Source organism: Sphaerodactylus townsendi, linkage group LG11 (genome assembly GCF_021028975.2).
Source record: "Sphaerodactylus townsendi isolate TG3544 linkage group LG11, MPM_Stown_v2.3, whole genome shotgun sequence".
Lineage (NCBI taxonomy): Eukaryota > Metazoa > Chordata > Lepidosauria > Squamata > Sphaerodactylidae > Sphaerodactylus > Sphaerodactylus townsendi.
Window position 1 is genome coordinate 66,658,287 of NC_059435.1, and position 16,820 is coordinate 66,675,106.

The 16,820-nt window shown below is 40.4% G+C and overlaps 1 protein-coding gene across 2 annotated transcripts in view; it reads left to right on the forward strand.

Moving 5' to 3' along the window:
- The window catches only part of LOC125441030 (condensin-2 complex subunit G2-like), a 28,706-nt gene extending 19,806 nt beyond the window's left edge, over nucleotides 1-8,900 (forward strand). Inside the window, exons 14-19 of one of the 2 annotated variants that reach the window (XM_048511290.1) lie at nucleotides 186-373; nucleotides 963-1,109; nucleotides 3,062-3,165; nucleotides 4,201-4,298; nucleotides 5,021-5,123; nucleotides 6,572-8,900. In XM_048511290.1, the coding sequence (XP_048367247.1) occupies nucleotides 186-373; nucleotides 963-1,109; nucleotides 3,062-3,165; nucleotides 4,201-4,298; nucleotides 5,021-5,123; nucleotides 6,572-6,623 (692 nt within the window). In that variant the 3' untranslated portion in view covers nucleotides 6,624-8,900. Of the gene's footprint in view, nucleotides 1-185; nucleotides 374-962; nucleotides 1,110-3,061; nucleotides 3,166-4,200; nucleotides 4,299-4,999; nucleotides 5,124-6,571 lie in introns of those variants that run through there. The other variant, XM_048511291.1, reaches the window with a different exon arrangement.
- Nucleotides 8,901-16,820: the final 7,920 nt, after the last annotated feature.

A 16,820-nucleotide genomic window follows, 5' to 3' on the forward strand; every position in this document is an offset into this window, starting at 1 on the left:
CTAGCCAGGATGATTAAAGGGAATCTCCATATGTAGAGGCTGTGAACCTCTGACCATCACTGCTAGAAGGCAACATCAGGAGAGGGTTTGGGCTTTTATGCCCTGTTTGTCGGCCTTCAAGGGCAGCTGGTTGGCCACAATGAGAAACAGGACCACTGGTCTAAATTTGGTTTTTCTTTGTCTAGATAGAGGCTACGTCTTCATTCCAATATTACTTTGCATTCTGAAAGAGATGGTCGAAGCTTCTTTAGCTCACCCTCTAGAGAGCAGCGGGCATATGGCTGAGCTGCTTGACAACGTGCAGAACATGTTCCAGAGAATTCTAGAATGTTTGGCAATCAGGCTCAGAAATCGGCGGGAAGAAGGAATTCAGGTATTGGTTGTATTTATTATTTTATTTGTTTTACAAAATTCATACCCTGCCTTTCTGCCATAAGGACTACTAACAAATTAAAACATATGTGATAAAATCACATTTTAAAACCATTAAAATCACACACACACCCCAATCATTAAAACAAATAGAGCTAAGTGTCGTGTCATCTGCCTGTTGGTGACAACCCAGCCCAAATCTCTGGATAGTCTTAGCCAGTGGTTTCAAATAAATGTTAAAGAGCACAGGGAAAAAGATGGAACCTTGTAGGACCCCATAAGCAGAGACCAAAACCACTACGGAATGGTGCCGCCCAATTCCAGCCTAGAAATGCAGTCCAGAAGGATACTGTGATCAATTATTGAAACCCACGAGAGGCATCCTGGCTCTGGTATTTCCAGCTCTTAGTGATAATTACCAGGTCCTTCACCTATCTAACTGTGCTATGAGCAGCTATAGTATAAACTTGTTTCTTTCCTCCTTGCTCTAAGAAACAATCTCGTGACACCACACTTTAAAAAGCAGGAAACATTTCAAAAGCCTTTAAAATTCCTGAAGGGTTCACAAATGTAATGTTTGCTTCTTCTAGTTAATTCGCTCTGTTCAGGAACCTCTTGGCGAATTCATACACCTGGTCCAAGGCTGTGCTGTGACTTGTCCAGTCATTCACCACGGAGTCCTTTCGTCCGTGCTAGCTGCCGTTGTGGTTGAGATAGGTTATACATTGCAGCAGAAGGTACAGTATGTAATTTTACTGTCTGGATGAGCAGGCTTCATGTGCACGCAGAACAAGCGGAGATGTCAACTGAATGAGCTTGGGAGAGAAGGGACAGCACTAGAAGTTCAAGTCTGTTGCCCCTCTTATTTGCAGATGAACTTTAAAAAAAAAGAATCCTATTTAATCGTACTAGAAAAGCTATGGTAAAATGGGTTCCTTTTAAAAGAATGTATACTGTGCTTTAATATGTGTGATGCAGTTAGATCTAGTGCCTTAAGGTCTTACAAATGCCCAAGACTTTTGAAAATGTGCCAAGCAAGCGAGATGTTTTTCTCAAGTGAGTTCTCAGACCTTCTAAGCGTAGACCCACGTGGAAGTTGTTGATGGTGGCATCGCAGCTCGCGAAGTGGGTTGCTTGATTGATTTGCATAACTGCTTATGAATGATTCCCATGCTGCCTTCTGTCCGAGCGGTTTGTGGCCCAAGCTTCAGCCTTCAGTCATGCCTTCCAGTGATTCTCTGGAGCTGTAACCCAGTAATGATCCAAATACATTTAGCTGGACAATTTCCTCAGTGATTTGAAACGTCATGTGACATTTGCACATGTCAAAACTGTTGTTGAAAGAATTACATTTTGAGGATTCTGTCAAGGAGATTAAGAGCAGAAGTATATTACTGTTGCATACTCCCATTCTAGACCAGTCTTGACCACTGTCTAGGTAAGGTATGCAAGGAGAAATTGTCTGAAGAGCACCTCTGCTATGTCAAAGACCATATAACCATCTGACTTTAACTCTAGGTTTAAGACTATTTATTGAGATATTTGTATCCTTTTTTCTCCCAAAGGGGGACCCGATGCATTTTATAGTGGTACAAAAATACAACATAAATAAAATGAGCAACATAAGCAGCCATGTGGTAATCTGGTCTTGGGTCAAGCGGGCTGCTTATTGAAGATTACAGGCTACAGGCCCTTCAGTTGTGTCCAATAGCTTGTTCCTCTAGCTGCACTTCTGAGATTTATACCTGGAACAGGAAGAGAAAAAACTCAGCTAACGTGTTCTACAACTGTCCCAGATGTTCCTCCCAGTCATTCCCTTCCCTAGCAAAAAGTAGCTATAACTGTGGGAGAGCAAAAGTCAAGTTGAGAACAATAAGCGACTTCAAAGAAGAAGAGTTTATATTTATACCATGCTTTTTTCAACAGTGAGGCCTTAAAGCAGCTTACAAACTCCTTCCCTTTCTCTCCCCACCACAGACATGTTGCAGTGTAGTTGGGGCTGAGAGAGTTCTGAGAGAACTGTGACTAGCCCAAGGTCACCCAGCAGGCTTCTTGTGGAGACACGGAAAATCAGCCCCAGTTCACCAAATAGAGTGGGTGACCCTCCCTATGATGTGACAGTTGCTCATGTGATGCGGCAGTTGCTTCTCCTCCTCCCCTCAGGAGGCATGGCAAATAGAGGATTGCTGCAGAGCTCAGCTCTCTGGTATTCCCTCTTAGACTGTGTGGATGTGTGTTCTGCCCACTTATGCAGCTGCAGAAAATCTCCAGTTTATTTTCTAGGGCCCCTTCCGCACACGCAAAATAATGCGTTTTCAAACCACTTTCACAACAGTTTACAAGTGGATTTTGCTATTCCGCACAGCTTCAAAGAGCACTGAAAGCAGTTGAAAGTGCGTTATTCTGCATGTGCAGAAGGAGCCTAGGACTCTCTACAGTGCTGTGAATGAACAAAACAGGCATTAAGCTGCCCTTGCTATTAAACCCATAAATGGCAGAAAAGCACTCCTCCTTTTATGCTGTATGTATTGCAGTCATGAGGAGAATAATTGCCTGTTTGTCCTTTTTTAAGAGCATTGGCTATTGAGGCTTAAGAAAAATGCCGTAACATGGTTCTACATGGTGTCTATTGACTTTTGGTTTGTCTTTATTATTACGATAGTTTGAATCTGAGATTTTCCGTATTTAGGCGTCCAGTCCGGAAGAGCTGACCCCACCTAAGACTTATTCAGAGCTTCCCCCACTTTCATATGCTTTAATGGGAATAGTGATAAAGTCGGCAAACGTCGGCAGGTAAGTCCCCACCACCTCTTGTATGTGAAAAGCAGTTCTAGCTACATGACCCACTTTATATGCTATCTTCCCTACACCGGAGCCCTTATTCCCACGTGGAGAAGGCACTAATATGCCCTGGATATGTTCTCCTAGGGAATGGACTCTTTGCCCTGCCTATGTAGGTTTTCATCTGATTTTATTTTATGAGTTTCTGGGTTTTGCTCCATTGATTTCAATCTACTGTGTATTTCATGTGTTTTTGAAAGCTTCTTTGTGCTTTTAATATGAAAAGACCGATTATACATTTCCCTAAATAAATTGGGAATGCTCCACCATTAATATATTCAGGACTTTTAGTGTATGCAGAATACCTTTGTTTCCTCTACAAAACTGAGTCTACCTGGGTTCAGACTGCTCTCCCTTTCAGTGGTCTTGGGGATTTCAGTAGTCAGTGGCAACTTCTAGTTGGAATACTAGGAAATGTATTGACTATATGTTTTCCGTTGATGCATTTCTGTATTTGCTTTCAGGCTCAATTAAAAATGTAAAAAATCATTCATTGTAGCTTCAGTATTGAACAATTAACTTTCAAAGATGTTGGAGAAAAACCCCTTTTTCTATTGAAACTATATTTTTTGTCAAATATAAATTAGGCGGGGGAGGAAGAGAATTGGTGTAGCATTCCAAGTTCCTTGGAGGAAGGATGGAGTAAAAAGCGAGAAATAAATAAATACAAATTCTTTATTTTTCTTGCGAGTCTAGAGTCTAGCTTGGTCTCCATCTGCAGTTACATTCTAGTGATAAACTATCTAGCTTCAAAAGGAAGCTTGGACTTTATTCTCCCTGGATCTTCATCATTCATTTAGAATTTAATAAATATAAACAGGAAAAGTGGCTGCGAGAGGCAGAGGGCAGTGCTGAATCTAAAACTTATGAATATTTCTGCAAATGGCTATTAAATGTAAGACCTCTGAAAGCTCCTCTTTATTGAAATCCTGTTTGGATAGCTCAGGTGAGTATTGAATATTTGGTACATGTTTTGTTCTTTCTTAGGTCTTTTTTAAACGAGTTAACGGAAAACATTGTGAATGACGAAATTGAAGGAATTCATAGCATTACCTCAGCTGTATATATTATTGCTTTAATTAAAGGTGAGTAAAAAGAAAATTAACCCACTGAGAGTGCACAAATTCCTATGTTTGGACTTTAAATAAATCTTTGACAAAGGCTTTTGATTAAATTTAGCCTGCGCCTTAGAGTGAGCACAGCTCAGTGACGGAGTGCGTGCTTTGCATGCAGAAGCTGCCAGGTTTTGTTGTGACATCTTTAGTTAGAAGGGTCTCGGTGGGAAGGCTGAGAATGATGCTTCAGCCTGGGTTTCTACCTGAGAGAAGGGGATAGACAGGACATCGGTTTGCCCAGTGCAAGGCAGCTTCAAGCGCTCAAGATCAGAACGAAAAGAGTTGGTCTTTGCTTTGGTGCAAATATTGTTTGCAGAAGCGTTCTCTATCAAATTTGCACAGTGTGGTATTTCCTTCTGTTATGTCAAGAATCTGTCAGTGTTGGCTGTAAAAAAAAATGTCCTGAGCGAAACATGCCGCCAAAATCTGCTTTTATTCCAGAGCGGTTGGTTTTTCTCTGCCAAAATTGTTGGCCATGTTTTAAAGTTCAGCAGCTAGCACTTACTGCACTGGTTCCCCCACCTCCCCCCCCAAAAAAAATTATTCCCTAAGCATTTTCAGGGGGAAAAACCTCCTTTTAATTCTGAGCAAAACTATCATAATGTTTAGTGCTAGTCCTGGTAACATAAAAGCTGGTTTCTATTTTTAAATTCAGCTAAATGGATCTTCAATATGTTCATGTTTTTGAACAGGTAAACATAAGCCTTCTTATATCAAAGATACTGCATCTACCCTTCAGAGGAAGCTCACAACATACAGCGAAATAACCAAGGAAGATGTTAGCAGCACAAAACGGTATAATAGGGGAAGAGAGTTATGTTTTCTTGAAATGTTTCTGTGTTAAGAATCTGTGCCAGCTGGGATAACTGGGCTTGGATCCCTTGGATGTGTTCTGCTAGTAGATGTTTCTGTCTAGTGAAAGGAGCATTTTTTCCCTGATACAAGAGGTTCAGAAGGAGCAGCAGTGGCACAGTGGTTAAGAGCAGGTGCACTCTAATCTGGAGGAACCGGGTTTGATTCCCTGCTCTGCCGCTTGAGCTGTGGAGACTTATCTGGGGCAGATTAGCCTGTGCACTCCAACATATGCCAGCTGGGTGACCTTGGGCTAGTCACAGCTTCTCCGAGCTCTCTCAGCCCCACCCACCTCACAGGGTGTTTGTTGTGAGGGGGGAAGTGCAAGGAGATTGTAAGCCCCTCTGAGTCTCCTACAGGAGAGAAAGGGGGGATATAAATCCAAACTCTTCTTCTTCCTTAACAGGGGGAAGCTCCTTCTGTGAGCAAAAAGAGCCCCACCCCCAGCTAGTAAAATGGATCCACAGAATCTTGAGCCCATCTTCAAGTTTATTTTCCTGTAACTATAAAAGAGTTTCCCATCTAGGTATTAAACAATCTACTGTTACTGATCGATTCCGCATATGGCAGAGCTGCTTTTTACTGCATTTTTCAGGCTCACATATAACTGGCATTCAATGAAATGTGAGGATTTTTCTTAGTTTTATTGGCTAACTTGTGGATTGAATGAAACCATAAACAAAAAACAGGAGCTTTCGGAAAGTGTAGCATGTACAATGTAGCAAGAATCAATGAATGTACCAATCTGTTTAACACTTGGTATTCAAGAACACAGTAAATAATGTCGTTCATAAACTACAGCTGTTCTTGTATCTCTTGATGGTAATAAACAATGGATGATCTTAATCTTTTGGAACTAGATAATAGAAACTGAGATCAGTTGTCCCTGGTTTTTCTTATTGTAAAGCTATTCAAGTTTCTAAAATAGCTTCAAGGTCAGGTAGAGTTTACTCAAGGGCAACCTCTGGACAGGTCCCCTTGCGTGCAAAAAAAAGAAAAAGATAAAAGGATACTGGGCAGAGATGGGAACATCCCAGCAAGTGGGGCCTCAGAGACTATGCTCTTTGCCTCATATTCTTCCAGGCAGGTTTCATCGCAATCTGACTCTTCACCTGAGAGTCGCAATCATCTCTTATCTAGCGGGTTTTCTTCTTGTTTTTGCAAGAAAATCACTATGCTGTGTGAAATGTTCAGAAGGGAAGATGAGCATAAATAAACCATAAAGTGAAATATCTTCCTAATGGCATAAAATTAATTTCAAATGAAGCCTTTTGCATAAGGGTATCAGAAATGGCATAGTGTGTTCTCTCTCTTTTTCTTCATGAAAAGTAGCGTTTACTTGCCAGTCATTTGTCTAATTCCCGCAACTGTTCACTGCTGTCTATTTTCAGAACCCTGTATGAATTTGCTTTGCTTGTTTTGGAAGAAATACTGCGTCCGTGACCACTAAAGTATTTATAAGTCAAGGAAACAGAAAAGAAGATTCGTTGGTCCCCTCCAGAAGGATCCGCTCTGTACAGTTTGTTGCTGTGGGGTGGAGGGGCGGCAATAACGAACTGTTGATTGATGTTGTCTTAAAAAAAAAATTGGCATCAGCTGGTGCAGATAATCTGTAAAGACAAAAATCAGAATTATATATATTCATAGCATTCATGTGGAAATGTTTTATAAATACTGAAATATGTTATGCACTGTATTTAAAAATGCTTAAAATATATGTAGATTGCCTTCTGAATATACTTTTTGCAAAAAACAAACAAACCCAAAAACCTTGATTACTTCCTTGAGTTTGAACAGCCTGAATCTTCAAATTAAATGTTTGGGGGATTTATAGTAGCATTAAACCAGACAGGCTAATTCAAACATGCAGCCTAATGCAGAGTTAATGAAACAATAAGTGGCTGGTGTGGTGTAATGGGTAGACTGTCAGACTGCGATCCTGGAAGACCTGGATTCAAATCTTCACGTCTCCCATGGAAACTCACCGGGTGACCATGGGCCTACCTTGAACTCTCGGCCTGGCCTACTCCTCAGGGTTGTTGTTAGAAAACGAAGGAGCGGAGAATGATGTTTTAAGCTACTTTGAATCTCAGTTTGGGAGAAATGTAGGGTAAAAATGCAAAGGTAAATGTCCTTCATATATGGTCTGCTTTTAGCAGAAGCTCAGTTTCCCTCGGCAGCAAGATCATTCACTATACAAGTATTGAATGCTGGGTATCATCAGTCAATTTACTACCTTGCATCAGGATTAAAGTATGTATTCCTGTGTGTCATTGGTTCAGAATAAGCGATACTGTGCCTGTATGTTGTCTATAGTAATAACTGTTGTAATAGAGTGTCCCTATCTCTTGCATACCTGAGCACTTACATATGTCCATAGATTGCTGTTTCATGGTCAGCAAGTCTTTGACTAAGCATTTATGTTTGCAGCTTGTAAAGGATGCCCATGCCTCACTCCCCTGGGGGAAAGTTTTGCCTTCTTCTTAAGACTGGAAATATGGAATAGTACTTTCCTACTTATTTACTTTGTCACTTGCTAAAAATAGATGTCTCAGCAGTGAGGGAGGTGGTCAGGCCGTGTGACTGGATGTGGCCCCTTGCCGCAGTAATAGAAACTTCATCTGGCTGTCTTTGTTCCTTGTGGTCTCAGCACAAACACATTTATGGGCAAGTGGATATCTCAAGAGGGAGGGAGTAAATTGTGTCCTCAGGCAAGAAAGTCTACCAAGAACTACTGTACGAAAGGGGTGATCCAACTTTGATTGACCTTGGAGAAGAAGACTTGTCAGGATGTAAAACCCCTTCTCGCAGTGCCCCAGCAGATACAGAGGATCAGAAGAAAAGACAGTAAACTGGTTCTCTGAGGGCTATCAGAAAGACCATCTTGAAAGATTAATATTGGGGATCAGCTAAAGACTAGTTGGGAAGGACCAGAGACAAGGCCCATGAGCACAAAACTAGCTACCAGGTAAGTTTCAGACTAGTGAGGCTTTTAAATAATGCAAGTAGACAAGGAAGGCTTCCTCAAGGTGTCACCATGAAAATGGACAGTGTGTTGCATATGATCTTGTTAAAGAGTACTGGCAGTGGCCATACGGGTGAAATAAACTTGATTGAACCAGAATTTCTGGTGGAAAGATTTTCCAAGACATTGGAAGGAACTGGAACTATTTCTAGACGTGTGGTTCAGGCCCCCATCAAATTTATAAGAATGCAGCTGGTCTCATCCAAAAAGACTATGCAAAACAATTTTGCCGTGAGAAAAGATGAATGAAAAATGAACACGACAGCACCCTTTTATGGGATCAGAGGACTAATCCCCGAAGAACAAGAATTACAACCAATTCTGCTACTGTAACATCCAAGATATGGACAAAATTTCACATTCTCTTCCCTTGGAGAAATACCTGTGTCATTTCCCTAGTTTTATCCCTGTAGATGTTCACAACATAGGTATGGGCAGAAATCCTATATAAATATATCTATACGGAGACCTTGAAGAGCTGCAGTTTTTCTAAATGGCCTCAATTGTTGGGGAATTGCATCAGCTATAATTCTGTATTGGCTGTTTTTTTTAACTGCATGCCCTCTTATGGATAGAGTATGGCTTCAGCTTCCAGGCAATTAGTTCCCCTGTCTGACTTCAATTTCAAGGACTCCCCCACCCCACCAACACACAACTTCACATCTCCAGTAACTTATGATAGCATTGTTTATGTGTCAAAATCCATGTAAATTTCCTCAGCCTTCCTTTTTTAACTTGTCTTCCAGATTGTGTTACACTAAGCTCTGAATTGTTCTTTGGTTTCATCTCATGGTTGGAATGTTCTACCCAAAGTTAACAAGTATCCTCAGAGCCAGCATGGTGTTGGGGTTAGAGTGTCAGATTATAAAGGGGGAGACCCGGCTTCATAACTGAAAGCCAGTGAGATGTAGTGGTTAAGAGCAGGTGGTGGACTCTAATTTGAAGAACTGGATTTGAGTTCCCACTCTTACACACGAAGCCTGCTGGCGACCTTGGGCTAATTACAGTTCATTCAGAACTCTCTCAGCCCCACCTGCCTCACTAGGTGTCTGTTGTGGGGTGAGGAAGTAAAAGGAGCTTGTAAGCCACCTTGAGTCTCTACAGCGGAGAAAAGCAGGGTATAAATCCAAACTCCTCTTCTATATCTTTCATTTGCCACTTTTCTCACTAGCTTTTCTCATAATGCTGCTGTAAAAGTAAGGGTGTGTGTGTCAAGAATCTGTTATTAAGATTATAAGGCTGGACCTGAGAAAACCTGAGTCCACATGTGCACTTGACCAAGAATCTCACCAGGTGACACTGCACCAGTATTTCCTGCATCTTTCCTACTTATGCCTTTAGAAATGGTTTTAGGTTGCAATCTTCAGTATATTCACCTTAGGGGATGGACTGTGGCTCAGTGGTGGAGTGCCTATTTTGCATGCAGAAGGACCTACATTCAGTTCCTGGCGTCTACATTGAAAGGAGCTAAGGTGATGAGACAGATGCTGACCCTAAAAGAGCTCTTGCTAGTCAAGAGACAATATCAAAGTTGAAGGACTGGTGGCCTGGCTCAGTATGAGTTCATGCGTCCCTGGAGATAAGAGCCACCGAACTGACAGGAGATAGTTCTGAGTATATATAAGTAGGTTCTGGCTGTTTGCCACATTTAATTTTTCTGGAAAACATGAAATATTCCAGGGCTCGCCTATTTGTCTTTTTGGTATTTTATTTCCCTAATCTTTTTGCTGATATATACAAAATGTCAGGAATTGGCTTCCAACAGGCCTGCATCAGGGATCTAAAATAAAACACTCTGAAATTTTTTCTTGCCATATGAGTGTTACACAGCATGACTCTCTCCCCTTTCTGGTTTTGTTCCTTTGAATGACTAATGGGGCCCATTCTGTTTTAAAATGAGTCTATTGTTCATGGTGTCAAGAAGGAGCATTATTGGCAGGTTTGTAGGACTAATCACACTGTTTCTATATTCTAAATGCAACTACATGGCAAATTCCCTTAGCATTTTTTAACTGAGGTGATGAGGGGAATGAAAGGGACTGGTTCCAAATGTTATGTAGAATATTTATGATTTTGTTAATTTTGCTCAGCCTCCCTACTTGCTTTGGTAAGTGGTCGAGTGAAAGGTGGAGCCTCCATTAAATGATTGCCTTTTCTCTTATTGCTGTATATCCAAATCTGATTTCAAACCAACATTCATGTCAGGCAGAACTCTGCACAGAACCCCCTCATAATTGACGTCAGCACACAGTTGAAGGCATGAGTTACAAAGAGCAAGTGAAGAAAAAATCGAGTTTCAAAGCTAGCCCCTGCAACTCTGAAGCTGATTTAAATTAGGCTTGGGCATTTAGAAATTGGTGATGGACACTTCTGTGACTTACTGAAGCCCTCTAAGACGAGCTGTCAGAGTGATACAGTTGTGAGGCTGAAGAGGGCAAACTGACAACCACTACAATTTTTGAGACTCATTGTGGACATCCTTCTTTTGATCCTAATAGATAGCAGTGAGGATTGTGGTGCATACAACTCTACGTAGTAGGTAGGCACTCTGTAACTCCTTCAACCCTCTGATAGATATGACCAGTCCCTGGAGCTATTTTCCATTTCCTATGTGGAGGCAATGCGACATAGCTCTCACATCGGAGGGTATGCTTTAATAGGGTGTTCAGAAATCTCCCATTTCTTGTGGAGGAGCACATGGCGAGGCAGTGCAGTCAAGACTCTTTCACACTGCTTTAGTCCTTAGTGCTCATGGGGCTCAAAAGAGAATGAATGAATAATGTGTCACTTCTAGCATACCTGCTTTAGGAGGCCATGGAATCCCGTTCGTTTAAGTCCTGCGGCCACTGAAATGGCTCAACAGAGCATAGAAGAGTTATACTTTGCTGCCTTTGCCAGAACCTTCTTCCAGGTGAAAGTAATAGTGCTGGGGGTTTTTTTGGCCAGGTGCTTATAGTATGCAAATTACACTTCCAGGAAAAAATGATGTGTGCATGGGTGAGGAGCTGGCATATTTGTGAGGCCACAGATCCCTCAGATCTGGAGTCTGTCAATATGTAACTCCCCAAATGACTTTCTAGATCAGATAAGTAGATCTGTTCCGGAATAGTGTTGGTTTAGTTTTTCTAAGGAGAATTCAAGTTTGGAAAGAAGCACAGGTTTCTGCTACTACTAAAGAAAAGACCACTAAATAGCTGCACGGATCTTCAGGTAAGTCTCATTTAGCATTACCATTTTGATTAAATGCAAACCTCTTCTCTGGCCGTTCTCTCAGGTCAACTCCAGACTTAAGACTTTTTAACTTCCTTTCCAGCTGCTCTTCTTTGGCAACATGTAAATGCCATTATTGCTTAGCTAAGGCCCAAGGGATAAAGCAGCACCTTACTAATCATCCCCTTACTAATCATCCCCCAAAACACATATGTATTAACTCTCTGAGGCTTAATCTAAAAAAAAGAAGAGTGGTATTTCAATACCCCTCTTTTCTCTACTTTTAAGGCTTCCCAAAGCAGCTTACCATTGTCATCCTTTCCCCTCTCCACAACATAAGGTAGTTGGGGCTGAGAGAACTATGACAAGCCCAAGGTCACCCAGGAGGGTTCTTGTAAAGGACTGGGGGATCAACCACTCATGTGGAGAAGTAGGAAATCCAGTGCTGCTCTCCAGATTAAAGTCCATCACTCTTAACCACTACAGCACGCTGGCTCTGAAGGATCTCTATTTTCTTCACCTTAGTAAATTGTAGGCATGGTTAGTTCCTTATGCTGCAAGGGGGGAAAATAATGTGTTTTTAATAATCAGTATATTAATTATTGCTGACTTTCTCTCCAAGTATTATTGAAAATCTTCCCAACCTACTGCTGCTACTGCAAAAATAATTCTGCAATGTTTACTCATCAGGGAGATGAATGCATTCATCTTCATTTGTAGCAGCAATCCTAGAAAACTGCACAGGTATACAGTTGAAGTGTGTCTTAGTATTCCTCTGGGTTTCATTAAAATGCCCAGACCAAAGATATGTTTGCCAGTGGGCAGAACATGGCAGTGGCTTAGTCACTCTGCAAATACCTTTTATAGTTTCAGCACTTTATGTTGCTAAATAATCTTGAATAAATAACCAGATGTGATGACAACTGACAAAGGTTTTTAAACCCACAGTGAAGAGTATGGCAGGAGCGAAAGAAGAGGAACTATCCCAACAACAAGGGCAGGTGTTGGAACAGTTGAAACAGACCTTCAAATGCGTTAGGGTAGTTAAGCTAGAGAGGAGCAAACATCACAGGAAAGTACACAGTGGAATACCAACATTATTGCAAGCTTTTAAGTTTGTGGGGGAGCTGGGGTTGTACAAGAAGTCAGCGAAAAGCCCTTGAACAGTACCCCATAGTGTGGGTGATAAGAGAGATTAATGGTTTTAGAGGTAGACCACATAAGGCCAGAAACCGGGATGCTGCTGCTCTGAAGCAGAGGGTGCAAAGTTAAGAGGTCATAAGTTTAAAATATTTAAATCAGAGAAGCCAATTAAGGATATGGAGGAAACACTAAAGGAAATCATATCTGCAGCGAGATCCACTGTGACTCTGCTTATGGCCAGTCCACACTGTGCTTGTGTCTGCTCTGTGCATCTGAAGAGGATAATAGGATCCAGAAAATGAGAACAGCCCTATAATATTTGAAGTCTAAATGATTTAGGATCTTAAATGTAAAAAAGGGGACCATTGAATTAAGTGGAAAGATGAGTATCCAGGAGCCACTTTAACAACTCCACATGTCACTTCTAAAGTACCTACAGGCTAGGAAGCTGAATGACAAGGTGACGGTCACCTTCATACGTAAGTGCATCTTATATCCAAACCAGCTAGCCAAAACTAAATTTTGGAGACCTCAGTATTGTCATGGAGCCCCGTGGTGCAAAGCGATAAGCCGCAGTACTGCAGTCAAGCTCTGCTCATAACTTGAGTATGATCCCTATGGAAGTCGGGTTCAGGTAACTGACTCAGTGCTGACTTAGCCTTCTATCTTTCCAAAGTCGGTAAAATGAGTGCTTGGCTTACTGGGGAATACAGCGTAGATGTCTAAGGAAGGCCGTGGCAAACCACCCTGTAAACAAAGTTGTTCCAAGTAAACATCATGTTGTTACATCACCCCATGGGTCAGTAATAATGACCCAGTGCTTGCACAGGGGACTATCTTTACCTTTACCAATATTTGAACTGACAGTCTTTAAATAGTAGGAAACTTCTCACTGGTTAAGCCTTTCAGATAGCTTGCGTTACGACTTTTAAAGCTTGGTCTTTAAAAGCTTGGTCTTGGTCTTTATATCCTAACTCTGCTGCTAGCCCTAAATATGAGGAAGAGAGAGGAACTCTATCACTCTTGGATTTGCAAAAACAAACCCTCCTGCAATAGCAAACATGAATGTATTTCCTTTTGTATATCTTCTATCCCCATATTGGAACCACAAGGCAAAGTGCAAAAATGAAAGGTATCAAGAATTTATGGATGCTAAACCAAACATACAATTACTTCCCAAGTTAAAGTATACCAAGCAAATTGATCCTATAAAAATCATAAGTGGATTCTCAAGACTACAGAAAGAGGTAATATTAACAAAGACATTATAAAATTGGCTGATTAATGGAACACAACAAATGTTAAGTGTCTTTGCAGGACTACATAATCTACAACAGGAACCTAACTTCCTTGAACTCACTGATTTGGGCCAGTTTATGAAACCAGAGAATTAAGAGCTTAATTTAGAATCAGTGTAAGCCTGAAGGCACAAAACATACAAACTTTCTACAAGAATTATATTTTTAACAAAATTTAAGATTTCTCTCATTCTATCTATATGCTACCAGTATAAGACAGGCTGGGTTGAACAACAACCCAGCAAGAAGAGATGCTAATTTAGCTACTTAACATTGGTTGCCACATGAGCTGTACATTCAATCTATGTTGCAGCGTTTTTTTCTTTACTGCAATTATGATTGTTTCTTTTATTGGTTAGGTTTGGTCTTGCATTTGGTATTGATCTGCTGTTTTGAAAGTGTAAGAGAACATTCTTTACTCCTTTGAGGACTTGCTATCACATTTGATGAAGTCTGAAACACCAACAAACTGCCATTTTTTGTAAACCTTAATTTCTGCAAGAGGCCAGAAATCAACTGGATTTACTTTTCCAAACAGTGACGTCTGTGGTAAAACAGCCTCACCCAGGAAACATATGCACATTGTATTAATCTTTATATTTGTGTTATACTCTGTAAACCCTAAACCTTCTCTACACCCTGTAAACACACAGATCACTACTGTGCCGTAGTGTTTGTCCTCCTGTAGAAGAAAAAAAGTAAAACTAGGATGAAGGTTAATTGAAAGTGATTGTGCAGTTAAATAAATAAATAAATAAATAAATAAATAAATAAATAAATACTCACCAGTTCTTAGTCAAGGACGGTTTCCAGCAGTTCCTTCTTCTTTAATTTGCTTCCATTAATCTGCCCTTGGGTGAATACGCTTATCTGTATTCTTTTGTTTTGTATTGACTCTATTCTACAAGAATCCCATAGCATTCTCTGGTGGACTTTTATGCAGAGCGAAAATGACCCAAACCAATGCAAATATTGATTTCTGTTCTTTTTTTGTACTCGGTTTGTTACAAATGAACAACTCTGTTCACTGAAAAGCTTTGAACGATATCAAATTTGTTTAATCTATGCTGGTGGTTTATACTCTGACCTTCAATATTGAAAATACTTGCACAAGTTAACTGTCACATGCAAGCTTCCATTTGCTTCCCAAGTTTCTAAAGCTGATAAAAATAGTTTTTTCTTGGTCTGGATCACTATGTTTACTATTCTCAACTTCAGTATATGTAATGCAACTCATGCTTCTTAATTAGTGATTCAGAGGGAGTCTGTTTTTTAAGCATAGGACCTCGCTCCTTTGAAGGTTCCTTTGCACTGGGTTACATTTTGGGAATTCCTGATTGTATATTTTATTTTTTTAATGTATTTATTAGTTCAACTTGTTATACCACCTACCAGTGGTGGCATTCAAATAATTTAACAACTGGTTCCGGTGGTGGGATTCAAATAACTTAACTAGTTGTTTACAAGCACCATTTTAACAACCGGTTCTGACAAAGTGGTGCGAACCTGCTGAATCCCACCACTGTCGGCCACCCCCAAAGGGCTCTGGGTGGTGTACAGAGGATAAAATGATTAAAATAATCACAATCTAATAATTAAAACAAAGTTAATTTAAATACAACATCAACAAAACCAGAAAATCCTAACTTTAGATGGCAACCAGAAAAAACCTCCTATCCCCCTGGGAGGGAACCTGTCACAGCACATGGCGGCCAGTGATGATGGTATATGGGGGGATGGCGTGGGAGGCAATCAGCAACTGCCCCCCCCCCCAAGCCCAGTGGAACAACTCCATTTATGTGTATATTTACTCAGTGGCATCCCTTGTAGACAATGCACACAAATGGGGACAACGCACTCAAGTGGGTGTATGCAATAAGAAGGGTTTGATGATGCCTGCCATATAGAATCCCTTTGGGGCAGCTTATAAAAACATGAAGCTTCCCTTATACTAGAATCAGATAAACCGTTCAGTACCATCTGCTCTGACTGGTAGCAGTTGTTGAGGGGATGGGGGGGAGGGAAGGTTTGAAAGGGGTTATAACTTTGTTGGAAAGAAGACATACTTGTTTGATAGGGGAAGCCAAATAGATCCTAAAATTAGCAATAGAGGAAAAAATAAAACCCTGGGGAATACCCAGTTGCGAAGAAGAAGAAAAATCCTATTCTTTATTCAGTATTTCCCTTTGGTGGTACAGCAGCAAGCACACCAAGGAGAAAATATAAGGACATTGTATATATTTCCCTCTATATATTAATATCAACTTTCCATTTAATGCCATCAGAAATAAAAAGAAGCCCCCAAGCCATGTCTACATGTACTGTGATTTACCAAAAACTATGATGGGGAACATGAACAATTGTAGGGCGATTAATATCAGTAAGGTTGGAAAATATAAGTAAGACGGAGTATTGAAATATATAGGTTTAAGCACAAACTGTTATGTTTCCCTCACTGTAGTTCCAAGTTGCCTTCCCTTTCAAAAGCTGTAATTGCATTTTTAAGAATCTGTGTTATTTCAAATGTGTTATTTTCTGTTTACATTTTTAGCATTTGTATTGGTACTTAATAGCTTCATAGTTAGCTGACAGACTAAATTTAATTTGTAATATATTTTGATAAAAGGTAAATAATAACAATCAATGTCTCCCCTTGTCACTTTCTACCATATGTTCTTTTCTGAGTCTGAGTTATTTTTGCATTTCATGTTCAGTATGGCCTCTTTTGCTGTTTACTTCCCTCTGTTCCCTCTCCAGCCATATGGCTTGCCTAGCCCAGCCCAGGAGGATTCACAAGTTTACCTTTCAGCAGTTCGATTTTTCATTGGATCTTTTTTGTATCACCTATTTTTACATTTTTATTTCATATGACTTTCTGCTTCATATGCACTTTTCTGGAATTATATACCTTCCTATAGTAGATTTTCCTTAAACTGTCCTCAATTGATTTTTAAACTTTTTTTT